The sequence below is a fragment of the Micropterus salmoides genome, unplaced genomic scaffold (assembly GCF_014851395.1).
Source record: "Micropterus salmoides isolate LMB-PRFRI ecotype aquatic unplaced genomic scaffold, ASM1485139v1 Ms_hic_scaffold_14, whole genome shotgun sequence".
NCBI classification, from domain to species: Eukaryota; Metazoa; Chordata; class Actinopteri; order Centrarchiformes; family Centrarchidae; genus Micropterus; species Micropterus salmoides.
The window spans coordinates 19,580,299-19,600,411 of NW_024040485.1; the positions used below are offsets into that span (position 1 = coordinate 19,580,299).

A 20,113-nucleotide genomic window follows, 5' to 3' on the forward strand; every position below is an offset into this window, starting at 1 on the left:
GGGAAATGGTGTAAAGGACTTCATATGTGACACTGTATTCATGCCTTTCCCATACCGAGGAAGTCAATATGTCCCTATATGGGCGAAAATGGCTCAATAATTCCAGGCAATTATTAATGATTTCAACTGTTTAACTGTTATGACAAACCTTCTTTTTGGAAAAGAAGGCAAATTTCACAGGGAATGAGCAGAAAGAGAGAATTTTATTTTATTGATTGTGTTTATATGAAACCTAGAAGTGAATTGACTGGAAGCAATGAACTCTGAATAGCAGGTTGTTCTACATTTAATGTTTTATTTCAAGTGCAAATAATCACAACAATGTTTGGAAGATTTCCCCCAGATGTCCGTGCAGACTGACCTCATGTAGACAGGTGTACTGGACATGGTAGGGAGCAACCGTCTCCTCTCCTTTGATCTCCACACTTATGTGCATCCGGATGGCTCCTGACACAGCAGACTTATCAGTTCTCTTGTCTGCCAAATGAAAGTAAGATATACATGCCTCCTTAGTTGGCTGAAATCTGTTCTATCTACAAGAGACAAGCACTTCAATTATCTGTTTCTTGTTCTGTTATCTCTGTGCGACTTCCTGCTCCTCTCATCCGTCTCTAATTCTCCACTGCCTTCTCTCTTATCTTGAAAACTCACCCAGGTTGTACCAAACGTCCATCTCCCCGCTCAGAGTCCGGACTTCGATGATGGTTTGACCCAGGAAGTCATCACTCTCGCGTTTGAACCGTTGTTTCACACGCGACTTGATGTCGTCATCCTCGTCCCACACGCGCACCTTGATGCGGTCAGACGAGTTGTGGCATTCACTGGATGAGATGGAGACAGAAATTGTGGGCAAACAACTGTGATGCAGAGGAACAATCTGTGAAAAAAAGAGGCTCATTTCTAAGTACTGCATAGTTTGCTGGGGTTCCAAAAACATAAACACTGGGGTGTCTTAAATACGTGTTTAGATTTTTAGAGATATCACCCTAAATTGAGCACTACATCATCCATTATAGTGACATAAAGTGACTGACAGAAAAGCTTTCCACTGTACTCACAAGTGGAAGTTTTCTTCCCAGACGGGGTTAAGGTTGCCGTAGATGGTCTTGGTTCTCTTCTTGGTCTTCCCTACTTGAACAGTCACATAAGGGTCACTGGAGCCTGTTTTGTCTTTAGCCTGCAGGCCCTGAGCACATACCACTGAGGCAGAGACAAGAGGCATAGAGGCAATTAAACAAAGTCCTAGAAAGCTTGTCTGACAAGATACCTTTTATTGTTAAGTCTTTCATTAATACTACACTGGACTTCAAGCAACTATATATTATTATTATTAAAATATATTCATAATAGCAAAAGAAAACAATAGCACAATTGCCAGGAACCACAACAATTATCTCACAAGCATAAATTATGCATGTCAGTTTTATTCCATCCATCCATCGTCAACCGCTTATCCTGCATACAGGGTCTTGGGGGGCTGGAGCCAATCCCAACCCTAGACGGTCGCCATCAGGGCCACACACAGACCAACAACCAGTCACACTCACACCTAAGGACAATTTCAGACACCAATTAACCTAGCCTGCACGTCTTTGGATGGTGGGATTTGGATTGCTGTGAGGTGACAGTGCTAACCACTGCACCACCGCACCTCCTTTTATTCATATAACCCAAGAAATAACAAATCACAGATTTTACTCAAATAGGCTTTACAATGTGTGCAACAGGTGAAGAAAAAAGGAGCTTTCAACACACCAGTGATGCTGATCTTTGCTGACCACTTGGAGGTCCCATCAAGCACACTCTGCTTGATTTGCTTCATTAGCGTGGCGTGTGTTGTTTTGTCCAGGCCGAACACTTCCTGGATTTGCTCAAATATTTCTGGTTTGTTCCTCTCTCTGATCTTCATGCGGTCCTTCAGGACCATGATTATGTTCTGGGTTCTGTCCTCTGCCCCGTGTTTGGAGCTCTTCTCTGCAGCTCCTGATGGGAGAGATGAATGATGAGTGGGATGTAGGAAGATTAGTTTATGGCGTAAAATATATTCAAGGCAATAAGGCTCACAGGCTAGCAGCTTACAGTCTCTCCCATTTCCCTGTAATACATCTAAAGCTGTGTGCAAAGCACCAGATCAATTTTGAAAGTCTTTGACATTTTCTTGGCCAGGGATCAAACCCCAAACCTCCAATATTATGGCTGAAACTGTATCCACTTAACCACTGATCTGGTCAGGAAAAAGTAGACAGTCAGAGAGTAAAAGACCAACAGATGTTTTGGCATCAAGATCTTATCTTGATGCCGAAGACTCTAAGACTCTTAGGAGACAGCAGAGCGATGAATTATGCATTGTGTAGACTGACTCCAAAATCAGTATGGGAACTGGATAAGTCACCCCTTGTGGAGCTGAATTAGACAAAGTAGCATGGATGCAAAGGCTATAGGTAGAAGAAAGAGAGCAGAGAGGCAGGGGTATGACAGCACATTACTCAGGAGATAAATTGGAGAGGAAGGGGGAGGAGAATGTGAGAGTGGATAGAGGACAAGAATAATGGGATGTCAATCGGGCAGAAGGATACAGGAGGAGCTAAAAGAGGTTTGGGGTTTGTGTGGACGGCTGGGTGTGTGTATGCCAAAGTCAAAAATATATGCATATGTATAAAAATGTTTTTTTGTGCATGAGTGTGGATGCTGCGATCCTTACTCTGCAGACAGTCAGCGTTGAGCAGGTCCTGGCACTTTTCGTGGCATTTGACGCCACACTCGGAGCAGCGCATGCCTTGTCGGGCAATACCCCAAAGCAGCCCCTCGCATTCATAGCAGTAAGTTGGGGTGGTGGCTGTCCACACCTCAAAGTTGTGTGGGGTGGTGGAGGAGATGGGGTAGATCAGTGCCTGCAGGGTCTTTTTATAGACGTGACTTTTCTGTCAAGGGCGTGGAGAAGAGAAATATAAGTCTGATGCCAGCAGTGATTAAAGGTTGGAAGATCCTGAACAGAACTGCGAATAGGAAGTGAGATGAGGAAACCCACCAGCTCTTCATTGCCAAGAGTGGTGGAAGCCATGGCGGAGGTGATTCCAGCCTTGCGAGAGTTCTGTACTAGGGACTGGGAACAAGAGGGCCAACAGAGAAAAGTGTTAATGCTTGAAAGTGAGCTACACTGCGGACTTGATTTCTGTAAGGGATGAACAAGTACTCACCATTGCCTGATGAGGCCAGGCAGTGATGAAACAGAGGAGAGAAAATAGAGAGAAAAGTGGAAACAGATGTCAACATATTTTAGGACGAGCTGTACAAGTCTTTATGATGATGTGTATGTGTGAGCTACTATGCATCTGACAGGTATGCCCAAACCTCTAGAAGAGAACAGTGTAACTAGACTGATTCATTACGGTAATTACATTAACACCACATATATGGAAACATTTAATTCATCAACAAGTCAAGCATTTGACAGCTGTGGAAAGGGGAAACAGTAAGAAATCAGTGTATTCACTTGGGATTATAGGAAAAAATGCTGGAAAGTATAGAAGAAGTGAAATAGTTTTTCGATGTTTTCAGAGTAAGAACTACAAAGCAGAAGAGGCAAGAACAGAGATGACTGTTTTAAAGTAAACTGAGATTCAGAGTAACCAATAATGTCTGCAACAAAATCGAATCCAGGTTGCCCCATGAGGTTGGTGTATGTTATGTTTGTATGTGTGTCCATGTTTGTTTCTCACCAGATCTCTGACAAGAGGAATGGCTTTCCTCTTGCGAAGGTCAGGCATGCTGTCGATACTGTAGAGTGCACCTCCCATTCTGAATAAGAAGTACGTAGAGAGGGAGAAGTATGAAGCATTATACATTAATATATACATTAATATATACACAGTGTGCAGATAAAATGATTCAATCATCAAAATGTCTTACTATGAAATCTTGTTTTGTTACTATAGGGTAAATGTAATTGCCTCTATCATTGTTGCTACTCCAGTCAAGGACTTTACTGGAGAGTTTAATTACACAGGCTGCCTTGTCTCAAATGGTGGCAGTGATGACACTCCACACCTGGGTATAATTGCTGGGGTTCTATTTGGCTAACTTAGCACTTCTTCAGTATGCAGCCTCAGTTCCACTCTGAGGTTTGCCTCATCTACAAATGACCTGCCAGCAAAATTAGGGCAGCCCACCCTCGTTCAATACTCACTGGCCAAATGCCATGAGCTGAACGAGCCTGTGGATAAGAATGAAATAAAACGAAGGAATCCCAAAATAAAGAAGGGCATTTTCAATCTAAAGCTGAGGTGTCAGGTTTCCATGATGATCTGAGGGTATTTTTTAATTGAGTTAAATTCCTGGAGTTTTTGCATTTGCTTGATTAATACACTGTGTGATATATAATGTGCTCCATATAAGAAAAAAAGTAAATTTCTTGAGGAACTGACAGCAGACACTCACCCTCCTTTACCAAACCACAGCGAACTGGAGGTCTCTCCTCGAGCCTGAGAAAGACAATAAAGGAACGTCACAAAAAGAAACAAGCAATCTTAAGTTTACCCCTGCAGCCTACCCCTCTAGCATTAATTTACTGTATGAGTGAGGCTGCATCTCTAGACTAATTATCTTATTATGATACTGCTCTGCTCTACAGTCCCCTCTCATTTGTGTGTTCCTGTATCAGTGGTGAAAAGTGGGCTGTGTCAGTAAAAACTCAGTACAGTACAAATGGGAAATAAAGCTAGAGAAATACAACATATGATCCATAGACAAGCAGAAAAAGAAACCTGTTATTAAATAGATGTTGTTCATGTCATTACAGAATACATAAACTGGATATGTAACTATGCAAAAAACACTTTGCCTAAATTTAGCAATCAAATATGTCTGCAGAATCTGAAGCAGTGTGACTTATACTCAGATTGGATAACAGCTCTTTACTATACAACACTAAACATCTAATTGTTGTGGAGGTGAATGAGCCAGGGTAAAGGTGCCTGTTTACAGACAGTGAAGAGTTCAACAAGACATCTGTTACATGCATTTTCATTCTTTCTCTCAAGCAACCAATCAGGTTGTACCTACCTGTCAGCATACTCCAGTGATGGCCGAGCAAAGTGCATGCGAGTGTCACTATGGCAATGACATGAAACTAGAAAGAAAACAAAGTGGGTCGGCACAAAAAAAAAAAAAAAAGACAAACGGAGGGAAGCCAAATGTACAAAAACACAACGTGACATACATCAACATAAAACATCAAAGCAAGTGATTAATTCTCTGCACAACTGAATTCAAACGTGATGAATAGCAACATAATGTGAATAACATATGCAACTGAAAGCTGATCAAGCAAAATGTAAGTGTACAAATAAATCAAGGAGTGGTGTGGTGCTACACCCAAACTAAAATAAAAAGTTAGCTATCAGTATTTTTATTTGAGGAAACCAAAAAGAAGCAATCATAGATTGTGAAACAGATGAAGTCTGCTTTCTGGTGTCTAGCAAAAAGCACCATCAAAATAGAACTCAAGAACTTACTGTATGTACCCTGTCTTTGCACATAAATAATGCACTACACATACATATTTCAAAGGCTTGGCAGACACTTTTAGAGTCTCTTGAACTCAGGTAAATCTTTTAGATTATAGGGTGGAGCTGAATCAGGACTTCATTTCAGAGACTTGGACTGCAATGGACTTTGGAGCTAGATTGGGGTGATCGTACCTCCCGAAGCTGTTCTAAGACTTTGTTGTAGAGCCTTAGCCAGTTCTCTTTGGCTCTGACTGCTGGATCCACTGGCTCTTTGGGCTCCTCTATGACTGGAGGACTAAAAGAAAAACAAAAATGTATTCAGCTGTTTCTCTTCTAGTCTATTTTTTTGTTTAGCTCATTGATCTGATTCCCTTTCAGCTTCCACTCCTACCTCTCAGGCGGCATCTCTTCTTCCTCTTCTGGCGTCGGCGGCCTGCTCTCTTCGAAATGCTCCTCTTTCCCTTCCATGGGGAGCTTCTCCTCTGGCTGAGCAGGGGGCGTCATGGCCTCCTTCTCCAACATCATTTCCTCATCAAGCCATGGCTCTTCCTCCAGCTGGAGAGCCTGTTCCTCAGGGGCAGCTGACTGTGTGGTAGCAGAACCGTTGAGATGGGATTGAGGCTGCCTAGAGGATGGGATCTGCTGGGAGGTAGGGTCAACAGTAGTGGAGGGGCCCTGGGAGGCTGAGTTAGTCGCGGTGGCTGGGTGGGATGGAGGGACAGCTTTGCCTGCGGAAGATTGGTGTTGTTGAGATACGGCTGGAGTTGGAGGGTGAGACTGGGCAGGCTGGGCGGTGGGAACAGAAGACAGGAAAGTAGAGGCCAAGCCTGTGACTGCAGCTGTTAGAGGTTTGGCCATTGAGAAGAAGGAAGTGGCAGACGGGGCTGGCTGAGGCTGTGCTTGGGGCTGGGGTTGTTTAGGTGGTTGGGCTGTTGGTTGACAAGAAGGGGGCTGTGCCGATGGGACCATGCCAGAATGGTGAGACTGGTTGGATGTTTGGTTAGGGGGTTGAGCGGGGGGCTGCTGTTGGTGTAAGGAGGGTTGTTTCTCTAGAGGAGGTCTGGAGCTGGGCACATCCAGAGCTGGGGGGGCTGTTGATGTTGGGGTGGGGGTGAATGGAGGCTCCATGTCCTCACTGAGGGTCCCATCCAAATTGTACAAATCCTCGTCGTCATACATCATCTCCTCATCCTCATAGAGGCCCTCCTCTTCTCCCCCATACAGTCCTACATCATCCTCCTCGTACAGAGCCACCTCCTCTCCCCCATCTTTGCTGTAGCCGCCCTCATCACTGTACGCCCCTTGGGTCTCATCGGGGTCCCAGTCTGGAGAGCCTTTACTGTAGCTGACCGAGGAGTGGCAGGAGTGGTAAGAGTCGTTCTCGTCGTAAGGATCCCTTTCGCCATATTCACCGCCATAGTCCTCCTCGCTCAGCTGACTGCTGCACCGGCTCAGCTCTGCAGATGATGCATAGCTCCCCGAGGGACTGGAGGGAGGAAAAGAGAAGAGAAGAGAATAAAAACAGGGTTAAAATGCAAGACCTCAACATGCCCAGGAGAGACTGATTATTAAAGTACTTAAGACGGACACAGTTTTATAATGAACATAGTTAGACTTTCATTCAGGTTATTATTGCCTGTATACATGTACATGAATCATAATCTCAAAAATGCATACAGAGCACTTTATAGGAGCACATTATGGACTGTACACTTTGTACTCTATAGGACAGCCCTACTAAAAACCTTTTCTACATATCTTAGGGTAGCGAGGAACAATGCTGATGGCGAATCAATGAAAAGCACTGGTGATACAAGAGTACCAGACAAGCGGCGAGAAATAGAGCGGAACAGAAAGGTGAGAGACCTCCAGAAAGTTGACAAAAGAAAACGAACAAGCATCCAGAAATGCAACAAACAGGGAAAAAGTATTTATACTCCATGATGAATGGGGCTATTAAAAACAGAATTGAGGCACAGAGAGGAAGGATGATGGGGGGGGGGGGGGTCGCCCTGTCCAATACACTCACAAAAGCAGCTAATCTTATGTGCAGTATTGACCATTAGATTGTCCACTGAGTAATTCACAAAGCAAGAGGTAAAGGACACGGGGTTTCATTCCCAGTCTGTGAGACATGTCAATAAAAGCTGAGAAATGTAGCACTACTGTAAAAGGAGTCATGTAAGAGAAATAGCATCCGGTCTGTTTGACCCGATGAAGGACTTGCATACACTGCATGACTGAATTTCATTGACTTCATTTTCAGCGGAGACATGTCACATGTCACATGTCACAGTAGGAAAAGTATGAATGGCTGAATTTCATTTAGCTACTTTAGTTTCAGGGTTCTTGTATTGTGTCACAGCTTACTGCGACACTTGAATAACACAGCCACTGGTAATGTTATTAGTAACACCTGTGCCTTTCCTTTCATGCCAAAATGTCTGCTGTGAAAAAGGCCTATCACTAAATCAAAGCTCACCACTAATACTAACACACAGTCTATTATTTACTTTGCTTCTAAACTGAAAGCTAGCTCTGAAGTCACCTTTTGTGATGCATATTTTTCAGTTTCGTAGACCAAACAATTTATCAATTAATAAAAAAAGCAAATGAATTAATAATGAAAATAATCATTACTTCCAGTCCTAGTTACACTAAAGCAGCCACACACCTGACAGTCCTCTGATGTTGGTATTCGAGGTCGTGGCTGTTGCCAGAGCGTGGGTAAGAGAAGCTTCTGGAGCCGCGGTGCTGCTGGCTGATGGGATACTGGTGGACAGAGGCATTGGGCTGGGATGTGCTGTAGTAGGGAGGGGGGATGCTATTACTGGTTTCACTGCGATAGTCGCTGTCCCTGTCGTCCACAGCACTGTCTGGGTCTTCATCTGCACCGAGGCAAAAAAAATTAATCAGTCTTTTGGGTGGTGTCCTCATATAGAGTAGAGTAACAGAAGAAAGAAGAAGATTATTACAAAATAAAATCATGAGAAAGAGAAACGAACATCATGAAAGTGATGATCCCAACAGACTTGTCGTGTGGCACAGAGATAAGAGGCTCTAACAGGCAGTGAACCAATCTTTCAGTACCATGGTAATATAGATGAGCTGGCAGCATTTCACTACTGAACCCCCATCAATCCCATATAGGTCATTCAGAGTGCATCCATACATGCAGCATGTCATTCCCATCTTCATAACTGCACATGAAACCATTCCTGCTCACTAAGGAGAAGCTTTATTTTTCTGTGGTGTCCATAGATAAGAGATTACCATCCCAGAGGGAAGTGGTGAGAGACTGTGCTGAATCAGTCAAAAGCAAAACCAGCATCTATTAATCATTCATCATTATCCATCATTATCCATCATCATCTCTCACACTCGGACGCTGCACCACTTACACCTTACACCATCTTCATCCGTCAGGGCATGTAAACACTAATTAAAGGCATCAGACTTTGTTTCTCACTTCTACCGTGCCCCCACACATCTCCATCTCTCTCTCCCTCTCACTTCATTGGCTCACCATCTATCATTACCCCCTTGCTCTTTCCTTATCCCTCTGAGTGAACAGAGATGAGATGACTCGCTGCAGTTGTGTGGGTGAGTCTGACACTTATATAAGACCATCTGCTAATCACGGCAGAAAGAAAGAGACAGACAGGGTGGGGAGCGATAGAGAGTTTTTGCATATATGCATAAATCTAATGTATGTATATCCATGTACTACACATTTCTGTGCAGGATTTAAAGTACAGTCCATAAGTATTTGGACAGTGACATATTTCTCATTAGTGTGGCTCTCTACTACAGAGCATTGGATTTAAAATTAAATAACTTGATGTTAAAGGGTCATTTCACTCAAATTACCCCCACAGACCTCACTGTTGTTCATTCTACCAAAGAAATAGTCCCGACTATGAAAGTGGTAGTAACAAGGACATTGTTTCTGAAAACAGATGCTGCTGTTTAATAATAATCTAAATGTGAGGACCACAGATTATTTAATTTAGCATTAAAACCAAAATACGCACAACCAGATATCTATAAAGGTAAAAGGGTGAACAGTGGGATTATATACATATTCAATGAATGTTCATCCACTACACATGTGGTGTGGTGGTGATGGAGCTAGATATTTATGGACTGCTCTGTCTGTACAGTACGTATTGTCTGTATACTTACTTTGTTGGTCTCCCCATAGACTCCAGTTACCTGCAATAAAACAGGAGGGCGTCAGTATTGATTATGAATTACACTTGTGTCCACACGTAAACATGCATTCACGCCATCGACGCTACAAAGTTCCAAGATGGAGCTGGTGAATGGAAAGATCACACAAAGGGAGTGCCGAGCCTCCAAGTCTTTCCACCTGCCCCAGACAGCTGGCTCAGCAGGCTCGGCAGACCGGGCCAATAGTCAAAGCACAGCAGCGTCCTGGAGGAGCTTGCCTCCGGATATCTGATACTGCTATCGATCCTTTACAATGCAGTGATCCAGGCCCCTTTTCCCCTCCAACACACAATGACCCACATGCGGTTATACACATAATGCACATGCTGAACTAAAGCAATCTAATTACAACTCAACAGCTACACAGGTAATTCTCTTGTTCGACACAAACAAATGACTGGTTTGTACAAACAGTGATCCGTCACTCACAGCATTGGGTTCCTGGTACACGGAGAGGGCGTTCCTGCTCCTCCTGGTATGAATACTGGTGTCAGATAAATGGAAAACATATGAGCTTAACCGGTAAGTAACCGGAATATTTGAAATTGTAGGTCTAACTGCAGGAAATGTAACGTAAAACATAGCTATCCCTGCAATTAATCATTTTGGCATGTTCCTAAAATGTGAGGATGTGCTGGGGTATTAAATCATACGGGGTGACAGCTTACATCTTGGTCCCTCATGGCGTTGAGCTGCTCCAGTTTTTTGGCCCAGTATCGTGCCTCATCCTCCGGGATATCTGAAAACAACGAGCCAAACAAACTCAGGAGGCAAAAACAAAACTATTGGAGCTCCACCTACGTAGGCTATCACACAGGCAATCCACAAAACTTTTTGCCTGAAAACTGTTTCATTCTATGTTAAAAACTTGATCCAAATGACAGCAAAGGAAGCTAAAACTGCCCTTTTACTGGCAATAATAATAATTGGACCTAGATCAGATTTTTTAACAACATGTTTAGAGCTGCAGATACTTTGGCTCACTCAGAACACAGTGACATTGAAAACTGGCCTTTTCACATACAGGCCTAAAGCCAAACCCCTATAAATAAGTCATCCCAACAAACCGAGGAGCCAGGTGGACGCTATTGACTAGAGGAAGAGGAAGCAGTATGAAAATGACACCTAATAAATGCTAAGAGGGACACAGCTGATCAAGCTAGGAAAGGACACAAACACTCTCTCACTGAAAAGTCGGTCAGGTTAATTAATCAGTCAGAGGTTATTGGTGTCCATATATCACCGTTTGCTCTGAAAATATACATAATTTATTCAAGTCATCCTCTCCTTCCCTCGAGGGTTAAAGATTTTCTATAGTTCCATATTCTCATCTTCTCCCACCTATTCACAGTTTTCTGATTTTGAAGCAAATATGGATTTCTCACCGAGAGGCAGTTCAAAGCGCGTGTCGAGCAGCACCAGGTGGAGAGTGGGCTCTTTGGTGCCACAAATCTCATTGTCAGCCATGATGACCTGAGAATCCAGTGTGAGCCACTCCCCTGGACCTTCCTGCATACAGAACCATGATTTTCCAGTTGACACACACAAACAACACGCTGTAATAATGGATAAGCGTGATGGAAACCAGCCCTGAGTGAGTGAGTCCCTTAAGCTGAGTATAGAGTGTTCAGAAACAGTATTTCTGTGGTGGTGGTGGTTAGTGGCAAACCTCATTTGACTGTCTGATGCTACGAAGAGGAATCCACACGGTGCCAACCATGGTGTCCCAGATTAACCCTTTGTTCCACACCTCTACTGTCAGACCCAGGTCCAGGCGGTTAATTTCGCTGGATAGAAAGAGAAAGAGAGACAACAAAGTTCAAAATTTTAAAGAAAATTTAATTTTAAAGAAAATTTTACTTATTTAGTAATACATATACATACAAAGAAAGTTGTGGAAAGTAGCTAAGTACATTTACCTGTACCTTACTTAATGATTTCCATTTCATGATACTTTATACTTCTTCACCACTACATTTCAGAGGGCAATATTATACCTTTTACTCCACTACATTTATTTGACAGCTGGATTTACATTCAGTCGAAGAGTTTGCAAAGAACATATGATTAGCTGATAAAAAATTAAATTCATTGTTAAAGATTAAACCAGTGGTTCCTAAACTTTTCAGATGTCTATGAGTTCTTAGCAGCTCCACCAAAAAGCGATTTCCCCTCTAAATTTCTCAGATGGTTTGAGTTAAATAATTATTCAAGGTTAAAAGAGGTAAAATTATCCAATAAAACATTTAAGTTCTGTCTCTTTTTTACTGCTTTAGTTTTTCCCCCTCAACCACTGGACAAACTACTGAACTGTACTAGTTAAAACTAGGTTCACCTCTATCAGCTACAACAGTAAAATGACGCACATTGTTACGTCAGTAGTAACAAAAAAAGTCATATATGATAACATATTATTTACAGGGGCCATTTTCCTGCATTGTGAATACTTTTATTTTGATACTTTAAGTATATTAAGTATATTAAGTATATTTTGCTGATAATACTTTGACTTAAGTAGGGGTATTCTTTATAGACTTTGTATAGACTTGAAATGGAGTATTTTTACCTTGTTGTATTGGTACTTTTAAAGGATCTAAGTCTGTCCTCCACCACCATTTAAAGATAAATGCTAAACACACAAAGGCACTTATACCCACACAAGATGCACAGTAATTACTAGTGGGCTTCACTGTGACAAATATAAGACACGTCTCTGTGGGAGCAAGCCTGAGAGAATCTAACATAAAACATTTACAAGACAGCAGGAAGCAGGACAGAAAGACAAGGGAGGGGGAGAGAGAGCGAGGGATGGATGAGGGGAGGGAAGGAGAAGAGTGTGATGAAAGCAGTGGAGGGGGTGATTGTATCGCATGCCTGAAGGGAGAAAGTGGGAACTTTAATTAAGAAATAGGGGGCTGGATTTCCCGTCTCAGTGGTGACTCCTTTTAAGAAACGTGCGTGATTGATTGATGGCAGTAACAGAGGGGGCACAGTCATTTAAAGGCAGTTAGACGGAGGCTCTCTCTGCAGCCCAAACATTACATAACACAGCTTCACTGATGCAACCCCAGCACAATGCTCAACGCCTCCGAACATCATACAAATGCACAGGACTCCGCAGTCAGCCTGCCTGCTGCATCCCACATGCTAAATGATTCTCATTCATCGCCCATATCCTGCTACATTGGATCTCTCTGCACGATAAATACAGTGTAATAGTGTTGTATAATGTTTTAGAGATTGTAATGAGCTACCATTCCAATATTTATTGAAAGACAAATTCAAACAAACTAATTTAAAAGTGGGAAATGTTGCTAATGATGCCTTGAGGGTAGAAATAGAAGAAAGGGGAATATAGGGGAGAAGAGGAGGAGAGGCTGAGCAGATGAAGATCAAGGCACTGTGTTTAGAAGAAGCGACAGAGGGGAGGAAAGAAAGGGCTGGGAGGGAGCCACGGTTGAGAACGAGGATGAGAGGGGCAAAAGTGTTGAGGGAGAGCAGATGAAACAGGCGGAGGTGCGAAGAGGAAGAGCTAAGTGAAACAACACAGAGATAAAGGGCACTTGGGATGAAGGAGTGAAAAAGAGGGGAGGGGAGGAAGGTTGATAGAAAGCAGGAGATGGGGGGAAAAAACAACACGCAACCACTCAAGCCTCTGAAGTGGAGGGAAGATGAGAGGATGAAGGCAGGGGTAAGAGCGAGGCAAAGGGAGGTACAGAGGGAGAAGAGAGTTTTGTCTGAATATGATGAAGGACTCACAACATGAAGTCTTGCTCCCAGCTGGGCAAGTTGCCCCTGACAGCAATGGTTGTGCTCTTCACATTTTGTACCTTTAGAGTCACATAAGTGTTGAACTTCTCTGTTAAGGAGAAACAAATGAAGAAAGAGATACAGTGAAACAGCCCTGCATTACAAAGTAATAATGTAATCCCAGTGAGATATAGATGTTTATTCTGCAGTGTAACTGAATTTGCATTGCTTCATTTCCATTCATGGCATCAGCATGTTAATGTGTCCTCAAGTCTGTACTGCGTTCTATTTCCAGGATCCCGGGTCTTACCTTGGGGTCCATCCAGCTTGGCTTTCTTCACTGTGGAAACACAGAGAGGGACAAAGTCACACACAGGAACACCATCTGTTTTCATTTCTGAACGCTCCTGCATCCCCTGTTATGGCTTTTACACAGACAACAGGCAACAAGAGGATGCTTGTGAGAAATGAAAACAATGTCTGGGAATTTTATAAAAAAAACATACAAGAAACTCATGAAAATTGCTTTAAAAAGACTGTGCAGACTAATAATTTTAATACATTTCAGAAATATTTTCCAATCATCTCTAACTGGCAGAAGGTAGACAGAGCATATTCACATACTACATGGGTGTTGGCGCAGGAAACTGAAACTGCAACTATGCAGATCTAAGTGCTCTGCCTTTTTTGCCATAAGGTTCAGACATGTTGGCACTGAGTGTGGTGGCAAAACACAGAAACACACAGCGCTGGAAAAACATGGGCAGCTTTCCGGCTGTGCTTCAACAGTGTGGGAAACAGAAACAGAAAGTACAGTATGCCTACATGCAAATAAAAAGAACCACATAGCACAGACTGAAGAGATGACAAAAATACTTATTAATAACGTGTTATTAATAAGAATACTTCTCAACATGCAAGAGCCAATCATGTCTGCTCATGTCAGGAATCCTTATTCTAAAGGCATTCAGCTGGAAAAAGTCCCACCTTTATCAAACACGATGTGTCAGAGAATTTTTGAGTGTACAGTTATAGCCCAGGCTCTCTCTCTGCAGCACTTTTTTACCAGCTTTGACGTAACTCACACATACATTTTTAATGCTCTACTACCTGCTGCTCACACCAGAAGACCCCCAAACCACACTGCAGGTGTGTGCGCATCATGCACACAGGTCTGTATTCATCAGATTTAAACACAGGTTAAAAGCGCCATGTAACCGCCCCTTGAGGAAATGGACGTGACTTTTCCTTCGCAGACCATTCACACCAGTACCAGTCGCCATAGTAACCACCGCAAAATGAAAAGGCTGATGTAAAATTGCCCTGAGTCAGCAAGGCACTTTTTTGTTTCTATTTCTCACTTCTTTCACTCCATATTTCTTTCATGCAATACACACAAGCTAAATCTGCAGCTTAAGTGCCATGCTGTTACATCAGCAGGCACACACACACTCGACTGCAGTGACTCACTCACACATACACCTGCAGCAATGAATCTCTGCTTCCATTCATACCTCAGCAACTTTAATGTTAACACACATGTAAACACATACATTTGTGCGTTTGCATCTTTACTTAAGGTCAAAATTCTGCTCTGGCACTGGCTCAACATGCTTTTGATGTCCAGTTCAGTTTTCAAAAACCTACTTTTCAGCCAGTTGAACCAATGCAGCTGAAAGCCCGCCGTAAATGTAAAAAAAAATAATAATTCACCACAATGCAGAGAAGACAAGAAAGAAACCAAGCTGTGTTTTCTGACAGACCACTCAGAGCCTGCTTCTTGCCGGGTTTTAGCGTCAACACTAAAACAGCCCTGGAAATATATCAGTACACGAGGAGGATCAATAATAAAGGACTTGAATTTTCAACAGTGGAAAGCTGAAGGTAATAATTGCTCGCAATCGAATCTCTCTGACAGGGTGAGTTATGAAGAGAAACGTCCAACCCCCACAAACAATATTTCTATCTATATTTCTAAATAAAATTTCTAAGCAGACAGGATGACCTCCAACACACACATACATACATACTGTACATGGAAGTGGATATAACTCATAGGCATAGGCATTGGCTCAACTGGCTGAAATGTAGGTTATTATGGGCCTAGAGTCAGAAATCGAAGTCAAAGACATAACTAATCTATTGCCATCTGATTAAATGACTTGAAAGATGTGACAAATCAAAGTGTGTTTGGTTTTTTAGAGTTTAATCAGAGGATGCACAGCGCCTTCTGGATCCAACAGCAGAGAATTCATTCAGGAAGTACCTCTGACACAGCAGACTCTGACTTAAGGCAAATAAGCGGATTGCCAAGAAAACAGAGACTCGACAGGGAATCAAGAAAACCCTTCAACTTGAACTGTCAGGGAATGTAAAATAGGGAGCGGGTGAGCTGAGTTCAGCCATCCAATGACAAAACGGGGGGCTGACATGATTCAGATAGACAGCGCCTTATTCTGAAGGATCATATACACACACAGATCTGCAGGAGTCCTTGCTGCTGACAGAGACATTACACTCCCAGATTTAGTGTCCATATCAAGACAGGGAGAAAACTGGACTTGAAAGTATAAAGTGGAATATCTGCAGGAATAGAAGCCAAGTTTTTCAGAGTTAATCTGTATCTGTGTCTGAATTCTGCTTTGTCGGCAGATGCTCCAAAGAAATGCTGCCTATTCAAGAGGCACAATGTACTGTGGAGGCCAGAAATAGCTCCAGTCAGGTAAGCATGAATGATGCAACAGGAACAGAAAGAGGGCTCTCTGCCAAGTCTCGTAGTCTACGACACTGACAGCCGCAGCCAGTGTTTATGAATGAATAGCGCTCAGTGTCTTAATGACACCTGGAACTGACTCAGTGCAGGGACAGTCAGTGGGTGGACCTGGCGGGACAGGATGAGGTGGGGTAGCATCCACATTGGGCCTGATGCATAAAAGTGACTTTGAAACCCCCTTAACTTTCCATTTGTCCCCACGTTGCCATTATTTTCCATGTATAGCAAATGTCTAGAGCTCAGGCATACCTCCACACATCGACTAATTTACTGACAGTGCTTGATCAGATTTAGATCTGATTAGATAAAAACTGTGATTGGAATAGGGCCGCAATTTATGATTATTATCATTATTGAATAATGTGCCAATCATTTCCTCTATTCATTTATTAGTCTTTTGGTCTAGAAAATGCCATAAACTGATTATAGAAATGCCCATATCCTAAAGACCAAGGTGATGTCTTTATATGTCTTGTTTTGTCTAACCAACAGTCCAAAGATATCCTCAGACAAAGAAAGGCAGCAATCCTCAGAATTAAAGAGCTGGATCCAGACTAAATGTTATGACATACATCTGTGTTTAAAACAATTGATCAGTTGTTGAAATACTTTAATTTAATTTCTTTGGATCAACTAATTAACTTATTAACCAATAATTGATCAATCATTTAACAATTGATCAATGAATTGAGAAAATAACCAATAATTATGGTCCTAAGGTCATCCTCTGCTTAAAATCAAATCAGGTGAGGACACATTATACAGCCAAACCTTGCTCATTGTCATTCCCGTTTGTTCCAGTTTGAGTTAGCACAAAACTCACATCATTTTAAGAAACTTGTTTTTGAAAATATGCTGATTCAACTAGTATCTGTCCACCAACAGTCTAAAAAGGTAAAGGCCTGCTGGTGGACCAGTGCTGTTTTAGAGGGGTTCCCCTCTCTCCCAGCTTGGGCTGTATTCCCCTGATTACTGGCATTACTTTATGAGCAATCGCAGCAGATGCTTATTCATCGCGCTGAGACAGAGGCAACAGTATCAGCATCAGGGAGTCTGGTAGGAGGTGACGCATCGCTTCAGGGAAAACGCTGAGAAGTGACGAGCAGCTCCGGTCCACAAAGAGTATTCCCTCACGACCACAGCAGAGCGGCAGAGCGGCGGTGCGGCAGCGGCAGGGGCTTTTCCTCGTCCACCTCCTCCTCCTGACTGCCCACGCATGAATGAACAGAGTGGATGACACACACACACACGCACGCAGAAACCGCAACAGTAGCCACGAAGGGGAGGAAACAGCGGTTCTCCTCCTCCGTGTAGCCTAGACATTTATAGAAACTCAAAGAGCCTCTGAATATTTGCTGGTGTTAACACAGTCACGACCGGGCTAGCCTACAACAATGTTGCCTCTCTTTTTTTGCTGTCTGATAACTCATTCATGCACAGTATACAGTAAATTAAACAGCAACAGTGCCGTTAAAGTATCCCAGTGGCACCCCCCTACTATAAACCTGTGTTTCCGTTCAGACAAGCGGAGCTGCTGTGTGATTTAATGATTGATCAGCACAAACCCTCCGCTACCAGGGCTACACTGACTTTTCAACGGAGCTGATTTCCCGCAGGCTCTGTCACACAACTGGTGCAGTTGATAGCAAGTGATAACTCCACTAACGTCAAACACAGAGGATTTAATTTCCCCTTTAATCTCCTCTCTTACCTCCCACACACAGCAGGGACATCTCTGATAGCGGCGTGAGCGTCCCCGGCTGTCCTCTACTGAGTGCTCCGTGATTTTGTTTGGTCAGTCCGTTTGTCTCTTGGTTACAACAAAAAGAAGTCAAACCGCCAAAAAACCGTTACCCTAAAAGGTACCGGAAACAAATCCGCATCATCTCAGAAGCGCTCGTCTGTTTCTCCGCGGAGCTGTTGCTCTTTTGGCAGGACAAGACACACGGGAGTGAATTCCTCGCCCCCCTCTTCTTCCTCCTCTGCATTGCCTCAGCTCTCCCCCGCTGCTCCTCCTGCGCGCACAGCCATCTTGTTTCAGCAGCAGCACCCTGCGCGCGAGGACAGCTCCCCCGCGCCGCGCCGCCCTGACGTCACGGTTGATGAGTAGCAGACGGAGAGAGGAGAGAGAAGCTTGCGGTGGGGTGACCGGAGGAGACAGGGGCGGGATGGGGCTGTATTAATATACAATCCTGACCGGTAGACTACAATCAATGACGACGGCGAGGGATTTCATTCATTGCTTTCCAAGTCTCAAAGCATTTTTAGAAAAGTTACTATTTTCTATTTTATCATGCACATGCTGTAATATACCGAGCTTTTTAAACTGCAGTTATTATTATATTAACGTATTTTTATGTAGGCCTATCCTATTGCACATGAATAGCCTACATACATAGGCTACAGGCCTCTGGCAGACTCAATTCATATTTTTGTAACATGATTTTTGAAAAGTGCTCTATAAATAAGGATTATTATCATTATTATTATTATTTTCACCGCATTTCAACACAGATGTTTGAAAGGACGACTTAGGCTAATAACAGGCAGGGCAATACACAGTATGTTTTAAAATGCCATGAATCAGCCCATTTCTACATGTTTATTCCCAAAGCGACGGTGCTGCTCTTTCAAAACTTCACACTACCAGGGATAAAGTGATGGTGGGAAAATACTGAGTTCTTTATACATTTCTCGTTGGCCCAAAGGTAAAAATATTTCATTCAAATACTGTAATCAGTCATATGAACCAACTATGTGTAGTTTCAATTGTAGAATGTGAACTCCCCCACCTCCCAATAATCCTTAAAATATTAGAAACAAATACTGAGGGCATGATCTCATTGTTCTTAGTGCCAGATATGGCCCTGATAAGTGGGTTTATCTCATAATTAAACTATTTTATTTCTTTAAATCTCAACTTTACACATACAGCTGAACTTATTTGAGGCTTGAAAATAAAGTTTGTCTTCTCTGTTCATGACTGTTGACTTGTTTACAAACATGGGGAAGTACTTACATGGTTTTGTGTAGTTATTAAAATTATTATTACTATTAAAATAGATTACACTCACCTAAAGGATTATTAGGAACACCTGTTCAATTTCTCATTAATGCAATTATCTACCAACCAATCAACCAACCACATGGCAGTTGCTTCAATGCATTTAGGGGTGTGGTCCCAGTCAAGACAATTTCCTGAACTCCAAACTGAATGTCAGAATGGGAAAGAAAGGTGATTTAAGCAATTTTGAGCGTGGCATGGTTGTTGGTGCCAGACGGGCCGGTCTGAGTATTTCACAATCTGCTCAGTTACTGGGATTTTCACGCACAACCATTTCTAGGGTTTACAAAGAATGGTGTGAAAAGGGAAAAAAACATCCAGTATGCGGCAGTCCTGTGGGTGAAAATGCCTTGTTGATGCTAGAGGTCAGAGGAGAATGGGCCGACTGATTCAAGCTGATAGAAGAGCAACTTTGACTGAAATAACCACTCGTTACAACCGAGGTATGCAGCAAAGCATTTGTGAAGCCACAACACGCACAACCTTGAGGCGGATGGGCTACAACAGCAGAAGACCCCACCGGGTACCACTCATCTCCACTACAAATAGGAAAAAGAGGATACAATTTGCAAGAGCTCACCAAAATTGGACAGTTGAAGACTGGAAAAATGTTGCCTGGTCTGATGAGTCTCGATTCTGTTGAGACATTCAGATGGTAGAGTCAGAATTTGGCGTAAACAGAATGAGAACATGGATCCATCATGCCTTGTTACCACTGTGCAGGCTGGTGGTGGTGGTGTAATGGTGTGGGGGATGTTTTCTTGGCACACTTTAGGCCCCTTAGTG

At 42.9% G+C, this 20,113-nt stretch overlaps 1 protein-coding gene across 2 annotated transcripts in view; it reads right to left on the bottom strand.

Annotated features, from left to right (window-relative positions):
• The window catches only part of LOC119902924 (protein unc-13 homolog A-like), a 33,695-nt gene extending 15,292 nt beyond the window's left edge, over positions 1 to 18,403 (bottom strand). Inside the window, exons 1-20 of one of the 2 annotated variants that reach the window (XM_038719322.1) lie at positions 17,975 to 18,403; positions 13,801 to 13,830; positions 13,500 to 13,599; positions 11,410 to 11,527; positions 11,126 to 11,249; positions 10,409 to 10,479; positions 10,170 to 10,224; positions 9,693 to 9,722; positions 8,182 to 8,395; positions 5,899 to 6,993; positions 5,700 to 5,802; positions 4,438 to 4,481; positions 3,720 to 3,798; positions 3,198 to 3,203; positions 3,029 to 3,103; positions 2,702 to 2,921; positions 1,756 to 1,983; positions 1,059 to 1,200; positions 652 to 821; positions 362 to 477 (exon numbers count right to left, since the gene is read on the bottom strand). In XM_038719322.1, the coding sequence (XP_038575250.1) occupies positions 362 to 477; positions 652 to 821; positions 1,059 to 1,200; positions 1,756 to 1,983; positions 2,702 to 2,921; positions 3,029 to 3,103; positions 3,198 to 3,203; positions 3,720 to 3,798; positions 4,438 to 4,481; positions 5,700 to 5,802; positions 5,899 to 6,993; positions 8,182 to 8,395; positions 9,693 to 9,722; positions 10,170 to 10,224; positions 10,409 to 10,479; positions 11,126 to 11,249; positions 11,410 to 11,527; positions 13,500 to 13,599; positions 13,801 to 13,830; positions 17,975 to 17,996 (3,042 nt within the window). In that variant the 5' untranslated portion in view covers positions 17,997 to 18,403. The remainder of the gene's footprint in view (positions 1 to 361; positions 478 to 651; positions 822 to 1,058; positions 1,201 to 1,755; positions 1,984 to 2,701; positions 2,922 to 3,028; positions 3,104 to 3,197; positions 3,204 to 3,719; positions 3,799 to 4,437; positions 4,482 to 5,699; positions 5,803 to 5,898; positions 6,994 to 8,181; positions 8,396 to 9,692; positions 9,723 to 10,169; positions 10,225 to 10,408; positions 10,480 to 11,125; positions 11,250 to 11,409; positions 11,528 to 13,499; positions 13,600 to 13,800; positions 13,831 to 17,974) is intronic. The other variant, XM_038719323.1, reaches the window with a different exon arrangement.
• Between the last annotated feature and the right edge of the window lie 1,710 nt (positions 18,404 to 20,113).